Source organism: Accipiter gentilis, unplaced genomic scaffold, assembly GCF_929443795.1.
Source record: "Accipiter gentilis unplaced genomic scaffold, bAccGen1.1, whole genome shotgun sequence".
NCBI classification, from domain to species: Eukaryota; Metazoa; Chordata; class Aves; order Accipitriformes; family Accipitridae; genus Astur; species Astur gentilis.
This window is the reverse complement of record NW_026060975.1, coordinates 66,157-87,433: the sequence shown is the minus strand read 5'-3', so window position 1 is coordinate 87,433 and position 21,277 is coordinate 66,157. Positions and strand designations below refer to the sequence as shown.

The 21,277-nt window shown below is 53.3% G+C and overlaps 1 protein-coding gene across 1 annotated transcript; it reads right to left on the bottom strand.

Moving 5' to 3' along the window:
• Positions 1 to 535: 535 nt before the first annotated feature.
• LOC126037233 (trichohyalin-like) lies at positions 536 to 7,069 on the bottom strand. The gene is made up of 9 exons (XM_049797503.1): positions 6,569 to 7,069; positions 6,085 to 6,210; positions 5,493 to 5,654; positions 4,972 to 5,061; positions 4,465 to 4,604; positions 4,023 to 4,185; positions 2,195 to 2,782; positions 1,825 to 2,098; positions 536 to 579 (listed from the first exon to the last, which is right to left on the bottom strand). Exons 1-9 carry the CDS (start codon positions 6,638 to 6,640, stop codon positions 536 to 538), a joined length of 1,659 nt encoding a protein of 552 aa, XP_049653460.1. The 5' UTR covers positions 6,641 to 7,069.
• Positions 7,070 to 21,277: the final 14,208 nt, after the last annotated feature.

The window sequence follows — 21,277 nt, the reverse complement described above, 5'->3', positions numbered from 1 at the left end:
TTTCTAGGGCGCAAAGCCCTCGTTTTTGGTACTGAAGCATCCCTTGAAGGCACAAAACCTAATGCAGGGTTCAAAGCCTCAGTTTCATTTCCAAAGCCCCACTCTTAGGGCCCAAACCCTCCATTGGAGAGTCCAAAGGCCTCTTTTAACAGCTGAGGGCCTCCCCTGGAGTGACCCAAGCCCTCTCTTTGGGACCAAAGCCTCATGTCTTGGGGCCCTATCGACACCAATAGGTTCCCCTCCTTTGCAGAGCCCAAAGGGTCACATGTAGCATCTCCCCCACCATTTTTGGTGCCCAAAGCCTCATCTGGAGGGCCAAAGTCCTCATTGTTCTGGTCCAAACCTTTTGGCCTTTTATGACCCATAGCTGTTCTTTAGGGCCCACAGTTTCACTTGGAGGGTTTAAACCCTCAGCTTTAAGGCACAAAGCCACGCTTTTAGGCTCCAAAGTTACACTTACAGGGCAGAAAGCCTCGTTTTCCCTTCCCAAAGTCTTAGTTTTGGCTTCCAGAGCCCCATTTCAGGCTCCAAACCCTCATTTTGAGGGTCCACAGGCTCCCCTGCAGTTGGCAAAGTCTCCTTTTTAGAGCCCAAGGCCACTTTTTTAGTTGCCGAACTCCCATTTTCAGTCTCCAAAGCCTCATTTTTAGGATCCAGCCAGTCGTTTTCAGGGTCCAAGCCACATCCTGAGTTTCCAAACCCTCATTTTTATGCTCCAAACCCTTCTCTTAGGGCCCAAAGCCTCACTTTGAAGGCCAGTCCCTTGTTGCGACACAGACAGGACTGTCGGGGGATGCAACGGGTCTACGAAATGCCTGACAGTTCGAGAACAGCGCGACCTTGAGCAGCTTGTAGTGTATCCTTGAAAGTCTGGGAAGATCCGAGAAGAGTGGTACAAAAACAAGATAGCGATAAGAAGAACCGTTACTAACTAAACCAATCATATACTAACACATACTCTGAAGTAGGGGATAAAAAGGTGTGTTAGAACAATAAAGGAGCCATTTTGCATGATCTGTTACTTGTCGTGTCCATCTCTACCGCGACACAGGACCACCAACGGGCCTGGGTAGGAACCCCAAGGCCCATCAGGAGGTCGTGAGGGGACAAGAGAATAAATGCACAGAACAAGGCGCAGCCTTCAACAGCGCCCACCTATGGGACTCACAGAAGGCATGAGTACAGCTTTACAGAGCTGGACCAGCCCCTCCAATAGCCCAGCCACAAAGCTTTCTAAACAAGGCAGAAACATTGACTCCTTTTCTCATCCCTACTTAAGATTCCCTGTAGAACTGGGTCTTGGCCTGACCGAGGCTGTAGGAGGGAGGAAGACGAGGGAAAACTTTGCAGGGAAAACACCCAGACACAGTATGGCCTGGCATCAATAAATGTAGGCACAAGCAAGCCCTTGGGAGCAAACTCTTTATTCTCTGCCTGGGGGAGCTGCCTGGGGGCTCTGTGGCCCTGGAGCCACACACCTCCTCAGGACATCCTCCACAAGGCTCCCAGCTACCGCCCTCTTCAATGACTCAGGCTGCACAGGCTCCTCCGGGAGAAGCTTTAAACGCACTGGTCTGTGCCGTGCTCCTGCCTGGGTAGGGCGCTTGGGACCCGCTGGAGGCATGGGCTCTCTTGGAAACTGGGGGCCCGTGGGGGGAAGGGTGTCTGCGGTGCTCCCTGGCCGGAGTATACGCAGAGTTTCCAGTGCAGGCACTGAAGACCTTGCTGTGGCTCCGGAGGTGGAATCCCTGGACTCCTGAAGGCCTTCTGCTGTCTGGCGAGCACCTTGCGCAGCACCTCGGCGGAGAGGTGGGAGGAGAGTACGTGAGCTCTCCTCTTTGAGTTGTCCCGCTTCCTCCGAAGGCGTGACTATTGCAGGGAGGCTGAGAGGTGGCAAGACTTCCCTTGGTTGAAGCTTCTCCGATTTTTGCTTGGACTTCCTTTCTTCCTCTAACTTCTTCCTCACCGTTTCCAGAATTTCAAGGACAATGGTTTTGGCATACCCGATCAATTCAGCATCCAGCTGCTGAACTCTGGAGATGGCGTTTTGGATGCTCTCCTTGGCAATCTCACAACTCACTCGTGAGACATCAGCAGCCTTTTGCAGTGGTTGCAACACAGGCACCTTTGCTCTCTTGCTTGCTTCTGGGATCTGCCGTTCCGATGCTCTGGCTGGTCCTTGTCCTTCTGTCACTCCTTGAATCTTCAGGATCTCAGAAAACTGACAGCGGAAGTCCTGTTCAAACTGAGAAGCTACAAAGGATGACAAGGTGGAGCTAACACTTTCAACAGCCTCTTTCGTCCTTTTGTCGATAGAAGACTGTGAAGATGCTCTGTCGGAAGATGCTAGTTCCGCCTCCCTCCATCTCTCTTCTCCAGATTTGCCTGCTCGGCTGGTTCTTCCCGCAACAAGCTCTGACAGCTTCTGCCTGCCTGCTGGCCCAGGCTCGGCTGCCTCAGACGTGCTGGGCACCAAGTGCTCCCCAAAGCTCTCCAACACGTTCGCCACAATCTCTTGAGCCACCAGTCTGATCTTGTCCCGGCGATCCGCAGAAGTGTCCAAAGGCTTTGGCCTTCTGGCACTGGCAAACAGCCTTCCACGGACCTCATGGGGAGCCTTCCTTAAGACGCGGACGGACTGATCCAGCGCCTTCACCCGCTCCAGCACCTCCTGGACCACGGTCTCAGCCACCTCTTTAAGCTCCTGGTCTTCTGCCAGCGTAGCCCGCAGCACCGTAGGCTGTATGCTGTTAGGCACTTCTTCTCCGGCACACGCTGCAGACTAAAAGGAGGAGCAGTTAATGAGTGAATGGGTTCCTTCACCTCCCTTTGCTTTCCTCTTCCTCCTCACAGGACCCCTGCCCAGACGAGTCCCTAGCAGTCAAGCTGGAAAAACTCTGGTTTCTCTGTAGGCCACCTGGCACACCGAGGTTTCTGGTCTCCTGCGGCCAGGAGCCAAGTGTTAGGGGCACCTCTCAGAATCAAGCAGGTGCCATTTTGCTTAGAGCAAAGGGCACTGTAGCCCCCCTGGACCTCAGAACCAATAGCAGAGGGAAAGCTGTCGAAGGTACTGGACCAGGCTAGGCTCTTCTGCCACGGGTCCCAGCTGCCCTCTATCAGGGTGCCCTGTTTGCCCCTTTTCAGGGCCGAATGCCAGGAACGGCTGTTCTGAGAGCAGAAAAGAAAACGATCCTTCTTCTTGAGGCACATGGCTGTTGTCTGCCAGCCCAAGGAAATGTCCTTGGGACAGGAGGCAGCCTGAAGGTCCACCGCGGGCTGCCAGCCTCGTGCAAAGTGGGGAAGAAATTGCGAGTCAAGCACAGAGCCAGGCAGCAGCCGGAAATTGTCATTTGCTCTTTTGCAGCTTGACAGCCTGACTGCCACGGCAGAAGGAGTTTAACCCTTCACCCCAGCATGGATAGCACCCCACACTATCCAGAAATGCTTCCCAAGTGGCTGTTGCAAGGGATGGAGCCGGGCAATGTTTAACGGGACCCCCGCTAACGAGGACTGGGCAACAGCAGGCTCTCCGCTAAGCTCATCAAAGACCTCCTGGAAGAGAAAACCAACCCACGAATGGCCAAGCACCGGCACTGTCAGGTTCAGGGACACTGCATCTTTGGATGCAGAAGTCTTTGGACGAAACCAAGACTTTTTCAACCAGGCGCGAAACCAGCACCATGGACCGTGCGGCCACTAGTGCAGCAGGTTTGTGCTAAATGTGTGAGACCCTGCTCAGAAGTGGCCACTGAGAGCGCCCAGGCACACTTCTGTGTCAGAAAGGGCTAGTGCCTCGTGTCTGAGACACAGGAAGGCAAGCAACCGCTTCTTAGTCTCCGACAGCCACCCTCAAACAAGGACACGTCGCACACTGGCCAGGCACCACCTCCTCAGTGACCAAGCACCCTTCGCAAGCCCTGAGCAGCTCTGTGTGTGTGGCAGCGTCCTCTCCCGAGTACCAGGTACCAATGTGCTGCTGCACAGCAGAGGCAGCCCCCAGCATCCACCCGGCTCCTACTCACCGGCCTTCCTTTGAGAGCGGACTTGTCGGAGCTGCTCTGCATGCCTGGCTGCCTCCTCTTTCCCAGCTGCTGCTGCTGCTGGCACTTGGCCTGCTGGAGGAGGCGTTGCTCTTTTTCAAGAGCCTCCAGTCTTTCCATCGGCTTCTTGGTCACAGTCAGATGCCTGTCAAAAGAAAGGAAGGCAGCTGAGAAGGAGCACCTCTGACCGTCTTGCCCAGGCCATTTTCTGCTCGGCCACTCCCATCACCCTGCTCCTGGTTACTTTGCTCCAGTAGTCCTCCTGCCTGTGCAAGGCTCCAAACACAGACTGCGCCAACGTGACTGCAGCCCACACCAGCTCCTTCCACCACTGGCCTTTGTTTACTCCAACAGGAGGCTCCAGCACTTCTCTCAGGGACCAGAGGCCCCCTTGAAGAGCAAGCGTTACTTGGCCTTTTCTTACCTCTGCCTCCTCTTCCTCTCTCCACCTGGCAAACTCTGTCTTTGCTCCTGCGGCAGCCACTCTTGCGGGTGAGAAACGTCAGTCCCTCCCTGCAGTTTGGAGGCATCCTCTGATTGGGCCAGGTCTTGCTGAAGCTTTTTCTGAAAGGTGACATTGGGTTGTGGCTTGCTGTTGCCTGGACAAGCACTCACGCCCCTGCACGCTGAGGCACCCCGCGGACCCAGGACAGCGATCCGCTTCAGCCACGCGACGAGGGCAGAAAAGAAATGCTTCCCTCGGGACTCCGCGTGCTTGCACGTGGCTGTCCCGCCCATGCCCACCCCTGCACCCTGCGCTAGCTCAGCTCGCAGCCCGGTACTCCTTTCCCTGCCACAAGACCCGGCCCAGCAGCACAGCCCTCACCTCTTCTGCACTGACCGCCTCCCCTCCCCGACATGCTGCAAGTAAAGCCCCAGCCCTCGGCACCGTGCCGCTGACCGGTGCCCACGAACACTCCGCTTTGCCTACCTCCTCTCGCATGAATGTTTTCTCTGCCTCCAGCTTGAGCGTGGTCAGATATTGCCTGTACTCATTGAACTCCTTCAGAGTGCAAACCACCTATGGAGAGACGAGGGGAGAAATCCCCCGAGAACTCTCAAGCCAGCTCCGTAGGCTGCCTTCCCCAAAACAGCCCAAACCCAGCGGCGGGAGGGGAGATGCTCCTCTGCACACCCTCCCCTCCCCTCCCCTCCCCTCCGCTCCCCTACCCAGTGGCGGGGCCCCTGACTCCCCCCCAGCCAGGGCCGAGCGGTGCTCCTCGCCTCAGCACCGGGCCTCGCACCGGCTGCCTCCTTGACGCTCAGGCAGCGCGGGGCAGCCGGAGAAGAGCAGCAGTGGGAATTGCCAGAGGGACGCTGGCGCTACTTCTGCTCCCAGGGAAAGCAGCCCCACAGCCCTGTGCCCTCCGCCAGCAACAGGCGGCTGCAGCAAGCGCTCTGGGAACCCCGCTTGATGAGGACTGTTTTTATCAGCCCGATACCCAAACCTACTCTGCCGTCACTGGTGACGTAACCCTCTCTCTTCAGCCTCTGCAGGTTGTCCTTGCGTTTATGGTAGGCCCGCAGATGCGGGTCATGCAGGCTGTTGTAGTCGGTGCTCAGCAGGCGGCAGTATGGATCTCCCAGATTGAAATAGCCAGAGGGCTGGTGAAGCTGTGAGAGAGATTTTGCACACTATGAAGGAGGAAGGAGAGAGCAGCAAAGGGGTGCCAGGCGGTACTTGTGAAAAAGTAAAGGTCCTTTGAGGACCAACACTCTCCTCCATCCTTCTGAAGCCACAGAGGACACCACAGCCGGGCTGCGGGGTCAGGCTGGGCTGAGCTAGGCTGGGCTGGGCTGGGGGAGAGGAGACAAAGCCCACCAGCAAAGTAGGCATCTTAGGCCAGCAGAAAGAACTGCAGACCTTGCCAGTCCTCCTCTTTGTCTCTGCACCAGGGAGCCAGGAGCTTCCCTCTACTCCCCAGCGCTGCCAGATTGAAGGGCTGTGGCGCCCACTGTAGAACAGGCAGTCACAAGGACTTCTCTGAATGACGGGGACCCCGTAAAAGAGGAGAGCTCTTCTACCCCTTTCTACTTCCTTTACCTTTTCCCCCAGCTTTGTCCTGCAGAAGACAGGCTTGGAGCCCGCGTGCACAGGGATCTTGACCCCAAGGGGGAGGTCCAGCAGCCCAGGACCTCCTTCTGCCAGTGGCTGTCTCCTGTTCCCGAGCTAGAAAGAGGGAGACACTCATGGGCACTCAGGCACTATCTCCATATAAGCCTCCTGCACGGCAGCTGCAAGAAAGGCTCTCGGAAGACTCCAACCAAGGGGAGCGCCCAGAGCGGCCCAGGCAAGAGCTGCTCTCTCCTTCCTCGCCCCCGTCCCCGCAACTCCTGACCCTCCCTCAACCCACGTCTGCGTCCTTTCGCAGCAAGCCCTGCCACCTGCTTAGCCGTAAGCCAGGCTGGGCAGAGAGGCAGGACTCCCTGCAAACTCTCCCCAGCCCGACCACCTTGGGATCCCTCCCAGCTCCCCAGCCATGTCCCAGGCTCCCGGCCTGAGCACTCTCCATCGGCACACTGCTCACCTTTCCCCCCTTCCCCACTACGCTCAGCAGTGCGTCCACGTTTCGGACGCCAGCAGTGAGACGGTGCTCCATGGCTCCTTCCAAGAGCTCTCCTGGAGCTGCGACCCTGCGCTGGCACCTCTCGCTCCAGAGGCACCCAGCTGTGGCCACCACAGCCGGTCTTCCAGCAAGCGCTTATATAGAGCAGTTGCACATTGTTGCATCACTGCATTGCTGCATCATCACGTTGCTGCACCACCGCATTGTTGCATCATCGTCTTGCCACGCCACTGCCCAGCCGCCCCAGGGCCCACCTGCAGGCCCGTCTGGACACGCATGAGGGCCACCCGCTCTCGCTGACCCTGCTTTGAGCAGGGGGCCTCCACTCGGTGCTGACCTGCTGCCCCTTCTTCCTCCTTCTACCTCTTTTTCCCAGCTTTGGCCTTCAGATGGCAGGGCTGGAGCTGGGCCGCCCGCGGGCGGCTGCTGCTGCACTGGATTTGGTAGACCATTTTTAGACCATTTCCCTCTCACGGGCAAAGCAGCCTCAACTTGGGGAATTGCACCGAATTACATTTTTGGCCCACTGCCCTCAACATCTCCTTCCCGATTTGAGTCTTGAGAAACACAGAGGACAAACGAAGGATGCACAAAGCCCCTCTCCTCCCCTTGCTTCAGCCCAGACACCTCTCTGTCCCCTCCTCAGTCTCCCCTGCCCTCGTTTCTGCTGCGCGTCACCCTCTGCGACACCCTCCCAGTGCCTCCCGGGAGGTGATGGGTGGCGCAGGACGTTCTGCAGCGGTGCAGGGAGCACCTCAGTGCCGCCTGCTGCTTCTGACCCATCAGCTTCCTCCCACACCAGTGACCTCACCATACCCCAGCAATGTCACCTGCCACCGCACCACCCTCTTGCTTGCCTCTGTCCTCTGCCTCTGGTTCTCACAATCCCTGCCCTCCTCCTGCTTCCCCAAGGGGCTGAGGAGCTCAGAGCTGGGGCAAAGTGGGCACAGCGCTGGTACAGAAACCTGCTGCTGGTGATTCGCGGGTTGAGGCCCCCATGGAAAGGAGGCACTGTCACCTCTGTCATGAAGAAAATACCCTCCTGATCACCGCAACACGCTCACTCACAGCCCACGCTGCACTTAGTGGAGAGGGACCAGAACGATCCATGCATTGCCTCTGACACTCAAACGGTTTTAACACGGACCTGACTCGTGTTTTCCTGACCCTCTTGCAGAAGGGGAGAAGGAGCCGCCAGCAACCGCAGCCTCTGCATCTCCAGACCTCGCTGGAGAACGCACTCGGCACTTGCTTTCTGCAGAGACACCGCTTCCTCAGCAGCGGGGGGACGAGTGTGAGCCTGGCAATATATAAAACAGTAAAAGCAGGGGCAAGCCAGTGTTACTGGTCAGCGGGTCCTGCTGCCCCAGGCTCTAGGCAACAGAGCAGCCAGAGCACTCGGGTGTATCGGACTGTAAAAGTGGAAAGGAAGAAACCTCGGGCAATCTGAAGTTCTAGTCAAAATGACACCTCCTCTCTGAATCCACAAAGACCCTGTCCATGGCTTTTTTGTCCTGGCCAGGCAGCATAAAAAAAGAAAAATAATTAATTAAAAGAAGCCAAGAATATTAGGCAGAACAGCTTATCTTCCAGGATTTTCTAACTTGTAACCTGCAGACCCACGCAGATGCCACTGCAAATGCAGACACCATTGCAACTACCAGCTCAGATGCAGGTACCGTTACAGATTAAGATACCATGGCAGAGGCAAAGGCCACTGCACATGCAGATACCACTGCAGAGGCAGGTACCACTGCAGATGAAGATACTGTTGCAGCTAGCGTTGCACACATACCGTTACGCCAAACTTTTTCTATTCCAAGATTTTGTAACTTGCATCCAAGCTCTGTGCCCCCCAGAACCATCATCTCCATCTTCTCCACCATCTCCTCCTGCCCTCAGCCACAGAAGGAAGTCTGTCTCGATAGCTTCAGTAATTTGACCAGAAGAAAGCACGAAAACGTGTTCCTGTACTAAGGACGAAGGGCAGGAACTTGGGAGTCATTTGCCTTTTGTTACAATCATTAGGGATGCCCGTCCTTGCTATAAGAGAGATTCCCTTTGCAAGAACCAGATGGCGTCTCTCAGGAGAGGTTAGCTTCTAGTTCTAACTCTTGACTATTTTCTGACCTTCCTCACCTTTTGGAGCTGGGCCAGAGCCCTCTCAACATCAGACATCGCTTTTTGGAGTTAAGCAACAGTAACCCTGAGTTTCTCATGTCTACTCATTTCTGCCTTGCTCTCCTAATCCTCGAGAAGGATGCAGAAAGACTCTCAGAACTGTGACCTCTTTGTCTGGCCAGCCCAAATACATTGATTACAATACAGATTCCTCCTACATGGTCTATTTGTGCTAATCAGACACTTAATTCACAGGAATATGAAAGCAGCTCTTCTCAGGAAAAAAAAAACAACAACCATAACCAAACCCAAAACCCACTACAGATGACCAGAAGCGTTAGCTTTCAAACTGGCATTGTTTGAAAACAGAAACACTCTGCCCAGCCACAAACGCAAAGGAATAAATAAATTCGGTGTGCTTTTAGTACATAACATCAAGAAACAAGATGTTCAGTTGTGTGTCACAGTTATTGGGCCCGTTACATTGCCACGTTCACATGCAAACAGAGGAAGAAAAACCCTTATAAACCTCTCTAAAGTGGGTCAGAGGAACAGCCACTCCCACAAAGATTGCTCCAGACGGAGTCAACAAGATCAACCATGAAATGCTGAGCAAACGCCCCAGCTGCAGTTTTCTCGGAGGGGTCCTCCTGTTTCTGCAGCGTTTGCATCGGCTGGCGCTCGCAAGGTGCCTTTCGAGACAATGCTGCATGTCAAAATTCAGCCTCTTGTTGGTACGTCTTTGACCTGGATTTGGAAGAGTGACCACAATGTACAACGCATCAATCCACACAAAATCAAGGACACCAGTATTTGCATTCTCCAGCCCCTCCAGTCCCTGTGTAAGAAAAACAAACAACCTCCCCACCATGTTCCTGTGAAGAAGCGATGGGCCAAACTAATCCTCTCCTGCTGCCCTAGCATGCACTAGTCTAATTAGACATTGTTTTATTGGGCTTGCAGAGAAAGAGAGCCTTGTGACAAGCTGAAGGCTGTCCAGGATTTTCTGCACTTTTCAGCGTTTACGTTTTATATCCAGTTTGGTGTAAGTAAAGACTGAAAAAAGAAATGGAGAAGGCTGATGAATGGTGAGTAAGTATTACTGTAAAGGTGGATAATTATTATTAGAATGGTGACAGTTTTGTATTAGAAATAAAATTATATTATGATAAATAAACACCTTTATGAAGAGGAAGTCTTGCCTTTCCTGTTGACTGCTAATTGGGTATAGCTCTTATCGTTGCCTGACTACTTGGAAACCATGAATGCATGCGCACCACAAGTCATGTCTCGTTATTTTGGGAACGTGTTATTTCCCACCGAGTACCAAGACGACAGCTCTTAATTGTACGTCCCGAGAGCAGCCTCCACTGACTGTCCCCTGCTGCGCACCAACACCAACAGCACTGTGCTCTCCCCTGCCCATCTCCACGCTCCGGCGGAGCTCTTCACACACCCCTGCCCGGGCCATGCTGCCTCAAAATTCCTGCTGTGCTGCTCAAGGCCGTGAACACTGTCACGCTACAGCTGTACCCAGATCACTGTTCCTCATTCTGAGCGAGTCTGCCTGTTCCTGTGTATTCCCACCTGTCTACAGCAGCTGTTGCCTTCTGTCTTGTAAGCGTTTTGGAAAAGTACCCTTTTTTTTCCTGAATACCCTCTTTGACCTCACTACAGGACAGGTCCCCAGTCCATCACCACGGCTGGTAAAGGCTGTAGCGATACAGAATTGCGCAGGGATGACAAATACCCAGCTGTCCAGCTCACTTCAGTTGTTTAAGACAAGGCTTTTGGCTAGAACACAGTCAAGAAAATGTAAAACCTAACACTCCCATCTGGATCGGCAGCTCTTTCTTCATCAGTTCCTTGCATTTCTCTCATTCCTTGGGAGTACACAGCAAGACTTTCCTCATCAAAAGAAGCAACAAAGATCAGTCACAAACATGCACAAGACCGGACATCCACATACTTGCTGCCTACCCAGTAACAGTAGCAAGGCCCTGCCTATACACAAAGATTAAATTAACATACAGTTTTCCTACGCAGGAAGCAACTAAGGATCAACCAAATACAACCATCTGTTGTTACCTATTTGCACAACAGGCACACGCTGCTTCAGCTTCTATCTTTCAGGCTGTTACCCACGAGAAAACGGAAGCACGTTTTATTGCAAGAGGAAACCTTCAATTGGAAAGCCAGGTCATGGCCTGGTTTGCCTCTCGGTGCACCTATCTAGTGAACAGCCGAGGAAACGTTACACGAGCAATGAGCAAAGCAAACCCAGGACACCTCAAGAAGTCCCGTAACTACACGAGTCTGCCTTTCCCTTTCACCCCAGTTCCCAAAGCACCAAGGCAGGAGCAGGCAGGGCACTCATGCACTCAGCTCACACCAGGGAGGCTCACACTCAGCTCTGTCACCCAGGCTTAGCAACAACAATTTCTGCTCTCATCTGGGGCTTAGTCCACGTGTAGGCATACGTGTGAGTTATGGCCTAGCCATGGTGATACTGCTCAGTTTAGGGTTAAACATGAGACGTTGTCCTTTAAGGAGGACCATTAATCCATAGCTTCACTAGGCAAGCCTGATTACTTTGTATAAACTATGCATGCTTTGCTGAGGACCCTTGCAGAGGCACCACGAGACAAAGGTCACCTTTGTCTCGGCAAGAGGAGGACGAGGAGGAGGAGGCAACACAAGGAGGCGGAGGCAACACGAGGACACAGCAGGACACAGGAGGTAAAGCAGGAGGAGGCAAAAGGAGGTAGCAGGAAAAGGAGGAGGAGGAGGAGGCAACAAGAGGCAACAGAAAGCGAAAAAGGAGGAGACCACAGGATGCCAGACGAGGCAACAGGAGGACGAGGCAACAGCCAGCCACAGGAGAAGGAAAAAAAGGAGGCAAGAGGAGGACGTAGCAGGACACAAGAGACAAAAGAAGGAGGATGCAACGGGAGGCAAGACAAAGAGAGAAAGGAGGAGACAATAGGATGCAACAGGAGGCAACACTAACAAAGAGAGAAGTAGGCAACAGAATGCTCTAGGTGGCAACAGGAGAAGGAGGAGGCAACAGGAAGACACAGCGGGAAGAGAAATAGTGGAGGCAAGAGGGGGACACAGCACCACGCAGGAGGTAGAGAAGCAGGAGGAGGAGGCAACAAGAATCAATAGGAGAAGGAGGAGGAGGCATCAGGGTGCCACAGGAAGCAACAGGAGGCAACAGGAGTAAGAAAAAGATGAGGCACCAGGGAACACGGGAGGACCCCAGACGTAAACTAGGAGGAGGCAAAAAGGAGGCAAAAGGAAGGAAAAGAGGAGGAGGCAACAGCATGCCATAAGATGCATGAAGAGGATGCAGGATAAAACAGGTCATGGAGGAGGAGTTGGAGGAGGACGAGGAGGATGTAGGAAACGGTGGAGGCAACAGGAGAAATGGGAAGCAACGTGATGAGGGAGAAGGCAAAAAGGAGGCAGAAGGAAAAGGTGTCTTTGTCCTTCTCGGGCCTCCTCTTGCCTTTTATTGCCTCCTCCTCCACTTGCTTCACGCTTCTGCTCTTGCCTCCTGCTGCCTCCTCTTTCCTCCTCCTCCTCGTCTTCCTCGTCTTTTAGCCTTCTTTGGCCTCATGTCGCGGTTTCAGCCCAGCCTCATTAGACAAGTCTGGGGCTGCTACCTGGGATCTCCGGTCCTTATAAGAAAAGGCCAAAAGACTCTAGGAGACGTCTGGAAGGAATCACAGGGGATCCCGGAGGGCAGAGGTTCCTCCAAGAAAGAAAAAAACCTCAACAGTAGCTTCCTTGGAGGAGTCTGGGGCTTCTAACTGACACCTTAGGTAGGTAAAGCAGAGGACAGAAGACTCTGGGAGATGCCTGGGAGGAGTCTCAGGTGGCTGTCGGAGTTGAGAGATTTCTCTACAGGACAACAAAAATGTCTCGAACTACTTACTTGGAGGAGTCCGGGGCAGGTAGCTGGGATCTCCGGTCCTTATAAGAAAAGGCCAAAAGACTCTAGGAGACGTCTGGAAGGAATCACAGGGGATCCCGGAGGGCAGAGGTTCCTCCAAGAAAGAAAAAAACCTCAACGGTAGCTTCCTTGGAGGAGTCTGGGGCTGCTACCTGAGGCGGTAGGTAGGTAAAGCAGTGGCTAAAAGACTCTGGGAGATGCCTGGGAGGAGTCTCGGGTGGATCCCGAAGAGCAGAGCTTCCTCCAATGGAGCAAAATCATCTTGGGTAGCGGCCCTGACGAAATCTGGGGCTGGTCATTCCCTGGGAGGCATGACCAGCCTGTGGGACCAGGAGGCAGGTCTTGCTCACGTGCTCAGGGAATAGCCGATCGCCAGCTCTGGGGTCAGGAAGGAATTTTCCCCCGGGGCAGATTGGCACTGGGCCCCGGGGGTTTTTTGCCTTCCTCTGCAGCACTGAGCAGCACCACTTGTCAGGGCTCCTCTGGTCCGTTCTGGCTAGGTTACTGCCTGCTGCTCGTGCACCACGAAGATGGCATCTCGTGCCCTGCAGCTGGGGAGAGGAAGGCTTTTTTTCCCCCACTGTGGGCTAGCAAGTGTCCCCAGGGGTTTTTTGCCTTCCCCTACAGCACTGAGCACGGCCCCTCGCCAGGGCTCCTTTGGGCCGTTGTGGCTAGGTGCCCGCTGCTCGTGCTCCACGAAGGTGGCCCTCGTGCCCCGCATCCGAGGGGAGGAACCTTTCTGACTCCCAGGCCGGGCTCCAGGGGATGCTCCCGGGGGTTGCTTCTTGTCCTCTGTAGCACTGAGCACAGCCCCTTGGCAGGGCTCCTCTGGGCCCTTTCGCCTAGCTCCCTGCCTGCTGCTCTTGCACCTCCAAGGCACCGCTCGTGCCCTGGCTCTCTCAGGCTCTCTTGCCCAGGGCAAGTCTGGAGCGGGAGCGGAGCGAGCTCTGCTCTTCCCTTAGCTCCATTTCCCCAGGGCTTCTGGCTTGGGCAAAACAGCCTGTGCTTGGAAGGGCTCCAGGCTTGCTGCCCCATCACGAGCTGCCACTTTTTGCCTCTCCCTGCATGCAAATCAAGCGCACGGCCGGCACGAGAGCGCCTTTCGTGCATTGTTGGCCAAGAAGCACAGCGGCGCAGCAAGTTGACGAACGCAAAAATACGCTTTGCACCTCTACCTCTCATACTTTGGAAAATACCCCACGGTACCACACACCTCCTCCTCCTCCTCCTTCTTCTTTTGTGCGTGGTCGGTCCTGATCCTCATTCTGCACGTTCTCACTCTTCAGGAAACAGGGACTGCTTGGCCTGTATTCCTCCTGCTACTTTCTGTAGCTCTGTGACTTGCCTTTGCTGGGCTGCAAAGGATGTTTTCTCAAGCTCAACTGAAGAATGCATCAGCCTGCTCCTGGCTACACAGGCACATTGTGTTAAGGCTTGTGAGCATCGGCTCTGAAACAGACTCAGAAAAATAAAAATAATAGCCTGTTTCCACTTGCAACCTTTGTGTTATGTGTCTTTCAAAGTGGTTTTGGAGCTGAAACCCTCCTGGTGTTTCAGGCAAATAACTGGTCTCATTGGTATTTGACTCATGGTGAGAGCACAGGGAACAGAGCAGAGTAGAACAGAACAGAACAGAACAGAATAGACTGGAATAGTTCAGCTGGAAGGAACCTACAACCATCATCTAGTCCAACTACCCGACCATTTCAGGCCTGACCAAAAGTTCAAGCATGGTATTAAGGGCATTGTCCAAATGTCTCTTCAACACTGACAGGCATGGGGCATCCACCGCCGCTCCAGGAAGCCTGTTTCAGGGTGTGAACACCCTCTTGGGAAAGAAATGTCTCCTCACGTCAAGTCTGAACCTCCCCTGACAGTGTGGTAGCAAACGTCCCTTGGTGCCTTGGTAAGGAACGGTGAGGAAACCGTGCATGCTCTCTACACCTCTGCAGAGTTCCTGCAGAGGGAACCAAACCCCTGTCTTTCACCTCTGGCATCACCACAACCAAAGGAATGTCTGTGCCCTAGATGCCCTTACTTACATAGTCTGAAGGTACAGATCCATTTTGGCACCAACGCACAAAATGGCAAGGAGACTACCTCTCTTCATCTTTCGGTACTCAAAATAATAAATCCTAAGGGAAAAAGGAGACTTGCCAGGGTTTCCGATAACATCTGAACATCTTCCCACAAACTGAGGTAGGCAAAGAACTCTCAGAAAGGTTCAAGTCACAGGTCAGCTGTGGAAGTTTCACCCATGGCTGAAGCGCCTTTGGTATCCCCTAGAAACACGGCCAACAGGTGTGTTTAATAGAAAGGCTGCGCAGCTGGGTTTCAGTGGGACAAGGGGGTGTGATGGCAATAGCAGCAATGGGCTATTTTGACAGTTTGGAAGAGCTGCCTGGCCTTTGCCTGGCTGGGCTTTGGTCACAGATCCAAATGGTCCACGTCTGAATATGACCAACCTTTCCTTCCACCACACCGGGGTCACCTCCGCGCACTTGTTTCTCAAAGCCTGGCTTACTTCCGTGGCGGGCTGTTGGCACCCACCATCCAAACCTATGGCTCTGGTTACACTTTGGCTTGCCTCCAGGCTGCGGCTGCCGAAATCACCCCCTTTATGCCCCACGAAAAGGGGTTGTGTCCAGCCACATCAAGTCCCTGCTCCTCCAGGCTGCGGGGCCGCATAGGCTTTAGCTCTGGCGCAGAGAGGGGACGGCTAATAGGGGCGGTCTCTGCGCTGCACGCTTGGTTCCTGCCATGGCCCGAGAGAAGAGGAACAGCACCAGGCTTCTCCTTGCGAGCCGAGTGGCAGAGGAGGCGCCAGGGACACCCAGCACCTGGGCCCAGGGCATGGCCGCCAAGGGCAGGGAGAAACCCCCGGGCCTCCTGGCCACAGCAACAGCCTGTGGAATGACTGCTGGAGGTGACTTGTCGGTATGACGCATGCCCCCCGCCACCCCTCAAGGGAAGGTGAACCTCCAGGGAGGAACGCAGCGCACACCTAAAGGATCGGTTCCATGGGAGCTCCCTAAGCAACGTGACCTGCAACTTTAGACGTCAGCAACGCCAGAGGAGCTTGGTACGCCGACTCTGAAAAGCAACACGGAGGGCGGAGCGGAGCTGAGACCCCGCAGCCAGGCTCTGTGATCGCAGGGATAGGGAACTGGGACGATAGGAACGAGAGCGGTTGGTCCCTGCATTGAACCCACTGAAGTAAGGAGGTAACACAATGGGGGTTCTGTCGAGCTAACGCCCTACTTCTGGCTTATATATCACACGTGCCCAGTTCTGGGGTACTCACACAAACAGCAGGTCCTTTGGGTGGACTCTGCTCATTATAATGCCAAAACACACCTCCACCCCCAAAGTAACCCACCTCCAAGGTGCGACCACCCCCCCACTGAGCACACGCTCTGAATTTTCTCTAGCGTATACCTTTAAAAGCAAACCGAGAGAACTTTATACCAATCAAAGGAAAGGTATGTATGACTAGAGTCACTCAAGCTCCACCGAAAAACTCAGAAAATATAAAAGGGCTTAAGAGAGGAGAAATGTCAGGGAAGACACCATCACAGACAAGTCAGGAGGACATCGCTGACTTCTGGGATCAGTCGATGAGCTGAGCCTCTCTCCCCCCCCGCCATACGGATGCCTATTGCGTGAGATTCGAACACTCGGCTGTACTGAGTCCTTCCCCGGGAAACTTAGAATTCTTCAGAGCTCTTTTATTTCATCATTTCATGCGCTTGTAAGCGACTGTATTGCCACCTGCACGTGCTTTGCAGACAGTCTGTTTCTCATGGGCAATCCAAAAGCACCTGTACCATTGCTATAATAAACTGCGCTGCTCATTCATCTAGTTGTGATAGTTTGTTTGCGTGTGACAGAAATGTCAGAGTCAGCAGGTGGCAAGGGACACCCTGGAGTAGCAGGCGACTCTTTGGCAAAACGCAGCCTTAGCCCTACAGAGAAGATTCCTTTGGCTGGTTTGCATTAGCCCTTTCTTCCAAAGGCCTCACTTTGGAACACAGGATTCACATTGGTGTGTGACACTTGGTTTGTTTCTGGCAGCTCAACAAACACAGGGATACCGTGTCTTGGGTAGGAGGGTAGCTCCTACACCACGCTGAGCCTCGACATATTTAACATCGTTGGGATGGAGCCCCAGGAGACGCGGAAGAATGCGGGGATGGACCTGCCACCATCCCCGTCTGCCACGGCAGAGCAGCCGAGGAAGAGGCAGGCGCAGAGCTCCTTGCCAATGCCACCCAGCAAGCGCAGGGCTCTGGCGGACGACATGGGGGTGTGAGGGGGGATCAGACGGGGGTGAGATGGAGATGGGGGGAGTGGGGGGTGGGAGGGGAGGGGGGTGGATTGGTTGGGGGGGTTTGAGGGGGTGGGTGGGAGGCGGGTAGGGGGTAGGGTGGGTTTAGAGCAGCTGTGGTGGGACCTTTTCTTTTGTCTTTCCCATTAAAAGCTCTTTCTCCAGAACCGCTCCGTGCCTGTGTGGGATGGGGAGGGAGCACGGGGGGTACCGGGAAACAGCCCCCAAGAGGTGCAAAAGCCCCGCCGAGCCCCAGATCCGAGCCAGCAAGCCCCGAGGGGAACCCAGCCACCCCCAGGCCTGAGTCACCACCAGCGGGGCAGGCGATGGTGGGGGGCGGGACGGGAACGGGAACAACTCCCCTGTCCCCTTCCCCAGGGGAAGCAGCCCTTTGGTGGGGAAGCCAGGACAGACAGGTCCCTGCAGGACTCACGGACACAGCCCCACGCAGAAAGCAGCACAGAGCCCCTGCGACAACGACAGACCTTGGGGGCCGGGGGGGACACGGACACGCATGGCCTGCAAGGCCTTCGTCTTGAACACCACCAGCGTCCCCTCCAGCGGGGACAGGGCTCGGTGCACAGCCCTTCAAAGCCTCAAGACCATCACGGCCTTCCTCGGGTCCCAGCGCACTCAGCCCCGGAGAGCCCAGCTTTGCCTCACTGACACAGCAAAATAACCCCAAATCACCCCAAGAATGGCGAGGGAGGGAGCTGCAGGCCAGGCAGGGACCCTCCTCCACTTCTCTGGCTGCACCTTGGGTAGCTGTAAGACCAGCAAGGAGGGAGAAAAAATCAGAAAGAAAAAAAAAACAACAAATCACTGCACCAGCCAGAAAGTGCCTGGAAACTTTATCAAATGGTACATTTCAGCTTGGGGGCTTGAAGATTTACACCCATGTACCAGTAAAGCTCTCCATGCATGCTACAATTTGGTGGGAGCAAGATTTGTGGGTATGTCTGCACCCAAAACGCAGCAGTAAGTGGCATCCTTTAACTGCTGTTCTTCCCAAGCCCATTTACCTTTGCAGAAAAAGGGATTGTCATCCTGCACATGGCACAAAGCAAGACACATGCAGCCTATGGTGGCTGAGAGAGTTATTAGGGAATAAATGCATTGAGCTGGTAAATTCAGCCACCAGCACTTGAAATCAGACAGTGAGTCCCAACTCAAGAAGCGCTCGCTCTCCTCCCTGCCATCACGCCTCACCATCGAGCTATTAAAGCTGTCCCATTGTACCAGCTGTCCCAAGGCTGGCCCACAGCATCTGCCCAGCTTCAGCAGGCACCAAGGCCAACCCTTACGCTTCCCCTGCCTGACCCTCCGACTCAGCTCCAGCCCTTCTGGGGCAGCCCCTGCAATTTGCCATGAGCTGCTGTTAACACTCACGGGCCCAGTGACAGTACTGGATTTACTCCAGTTTATGTCAGGAACAGTGAGCTCAGCCAGGACATTTGGATTCTTCCCATCCTCCCACCAACCTTATTCATAAACAGGGGTTTGTTTGGGGTTTTTTTAAACGCCGTATTTTAGGTAGATGTAATTACTGTGAAATGCAGCAAGAGGTCAGCAGACTACATCATCACACAGACGGTCCAGGAGATGAGACGCCGTGAGCCGGGATGACAGTCAGCCCCCTTCCACTGTTCAGCCCCTGGAAACATTTTGAGAAAACCAGAGGGTCGGGCTGCTCCAATACAGCTCTCACACTCCTGGCTCTGGAGCCTTCATCTCACATTCCCCACATCCCTTCGGCCTTTCTAATCACAGGCTTTAAGGTCACGACATACATTGATGAGCAAATATTGATTTGCCTGCACTGCCTACAGATCATAATCTAACTCCACGCACCTTAAAGAAGCTCAGCACACACTCCACGTTCTTACAGCTGCTTTGACTGCAATTCAGTCTCTAGTACATTACCCTTATTTATAATGCCAGGGCTTCAGTGTGGTGCCTCAGGCACTCTAAAATTATTACAGGGCCCTTTTGACTTTCAATTCCCTTCTATTCAATTCCATTTTTATTTGTCAGCAGAGACTCCCATTGACCAGCGGTGGAAGCCAACCGTGCGCAGGCAGACGGCACTACTGCATGTTAAGCCAATCCTATAGAAATTACTTGCACATGGCTCAACACGATGGGTCATCTCAGTTTGAATGAGAAACGCCGCGTCTGGAAGAGCAGGTGGCAGAGCGCTCCTGGGTGCAGCTGCCTTGGAGAGATGAGTCATCCAGGCTTGGAGCAGCACCGGGGGTGCTCAGCTGCAGCCCCTCGACAGTGCCATCTGTCCGGCTGATGCAGCCATCATTTTAAAAAACGGCGAAGGAAAAGCGACTTTAAGAATCAGAGCTCCGGTGAAATCAAACTTCAATTATTTACCAAATCTCACTTTTACAGTCACCTAGCAGCAAACCAGTTTCCACAGCTGGTACAAAATATTAAAACCATCAAAATATTTAGACATACCATACAGAATGTATGGAAATATGCCATCAATTCCCCCCTTCCTGTTTGAGGCTACTAATTCTTTTAGTAGTCTCACCTGAACGTAGCTTGTGTCACAGTTGCGCACAGCATTCTTTATCTCCTTCCGTTCATTTATGCTAACATTAACAGGCTGTATTTAAGAGAAATGCTACTAACTTAGACAAATCTTTAAGTTGACAGCTTACTTAGCTGTATTTAGGAATACATGAACTAATCTACAACCATGCTCTTTTAGAAGAAGGTACCTTTCATATTCCTGGGTAAAAAAAACCATCACATATGAAGATATTCTATGTACATTTTATTTGATGGATATATCCTTTCAGCAGTTTTTTTTTAAATATAATTACACCATTTCTTCAGCTAGAGAAAACAGTGAATTGCAGAACTACAAGAAATGGATTCCTGAGGATGACAGGGAGGTAAGTATTTTGTTAGCGAGTTATTGATGGTTTTATTTGCTTCTTTCTTATTTAATCTAGTGATGACTTTCCCCTTTGCCTGTTCTCCGCCAGGATTCACTCTAACAGCTGGTGACCAGGCAATCACACTCACTCAGTAAGTTATCAAATACCAGGGGCCTTCGTTTGCATAGCCATGTTAATCTGGTGTTCACAGCACATCCTTCGGTTCACTTTTAATAAATAAATCCCATTTATTTAATAAAGAAAGAAAGAAAGAAAGAAAATAGCAGAGGGGAAGGAAGGTTGCTGTGCTGCTTTACAAAGCAAGCAGTAGCTCAAGCAGCCTCAGAAGGGACGGTTCTGCCCCCTCTACTGAACAGAACAGCATCCTCCTCCGTGAGCACTACTGCTGCTTTCACGAATAGGCCCTCTGAAATCAGGTGCTCAGTGTAAGGGTGAAGAAATCGAGCCCCACATCAGTTTACTGCTGGGCCAGTTCCTGGCTTTGCATTTCCCACGACAGTCAAAAGGAAAATGCATTCCTGCACTCCAGAGACAACATTTTTGATTTTCAGGCAATCTTTTTTCTCCTGTACCGCCAGACCCTGGAGCCTGATGCACAGTTAGACTTTTTCTAACCTTGACACATCACTGCTATTGCAAAAGTTCCAACAAATTCCTTTTGCTCTCTGTTCAAGGAAAGTTTCACCAATCTCCAGGAGAAAACAGCAGCCCCAGTTTAAATCCAGCCTGCGCTTTCTCTGCGCAGACAGTATGAAAGAAAAAACAAGAGGTGAAATGTAAGCTAAAGCACCGCTGGCTTCCTAACCGACTAAAAGCATGAAGACCCCATCCTTGAAACAACACCGTAAATGACCCTGTGACAACAAGCACAATCCCACAGAGGTCACCAGATGCAGAAACACATCCTTCTTTCTCCAGCACCTTTTCCCTTGGCCCCCTCCAAATGCTGCCCGCGCGGGCTCCAGCTGCCTCCTACCTCTGAAGCACCTTCTGCCACAGCAGCAATGTTCTTCTGCAGAGTTCGACACCTCTGTCACCCCAACCTCAATCACAGGATAAATAAAGGGCCTGACAAAGTCTACAATGGGTCCATCTTTCTCAGCCTTGTCCTCCTTTTTAAGCTGCGGGGCTCTTTTCTGAACGACATTTTTCTAAGTACAGCTGGGAGATGAGTGTTGGAAATCGGTGCCAGGAGCTGGGGCTGGAAGAGAAGACAGGAGTTTTGAGCTGGAAGGCACGGGAGCCTGGGAGGGGGCAGAAGAGGGGCTCTGCAGCAGGGCGAGGGGCTCTGCAGTGAGGGGCTGCCAAACAGGGCGAGGCGCAAAGACGCCTGCGATGACGACTCA

Bases quoted from the DNA above. Each gene is read 5' to 3' on its own strand.
- LOC126037233 (XM_049797503.1), bottom strand. From the start codon at position 6,640: ATGGAGCACCGTCTCACTGCTGGCGTCCGAAACGTGGACGCACTGCTG. The intron at 2,783-4,022 runs GTGAGTAGGAGC...TCCTCCTTTTAG, and splicing joins CCGCTCTCAAAGGAAGGCCG to TCTGCAGCGTGTGCCGGAGA. The intron at 2,099-2,194 runs GTGACAGAAGGA...CCACTGCAAAAG, and splicing joins AGATCCTGAAGATTCAAGGA to GCTGCTGATGTCTCACGAGT.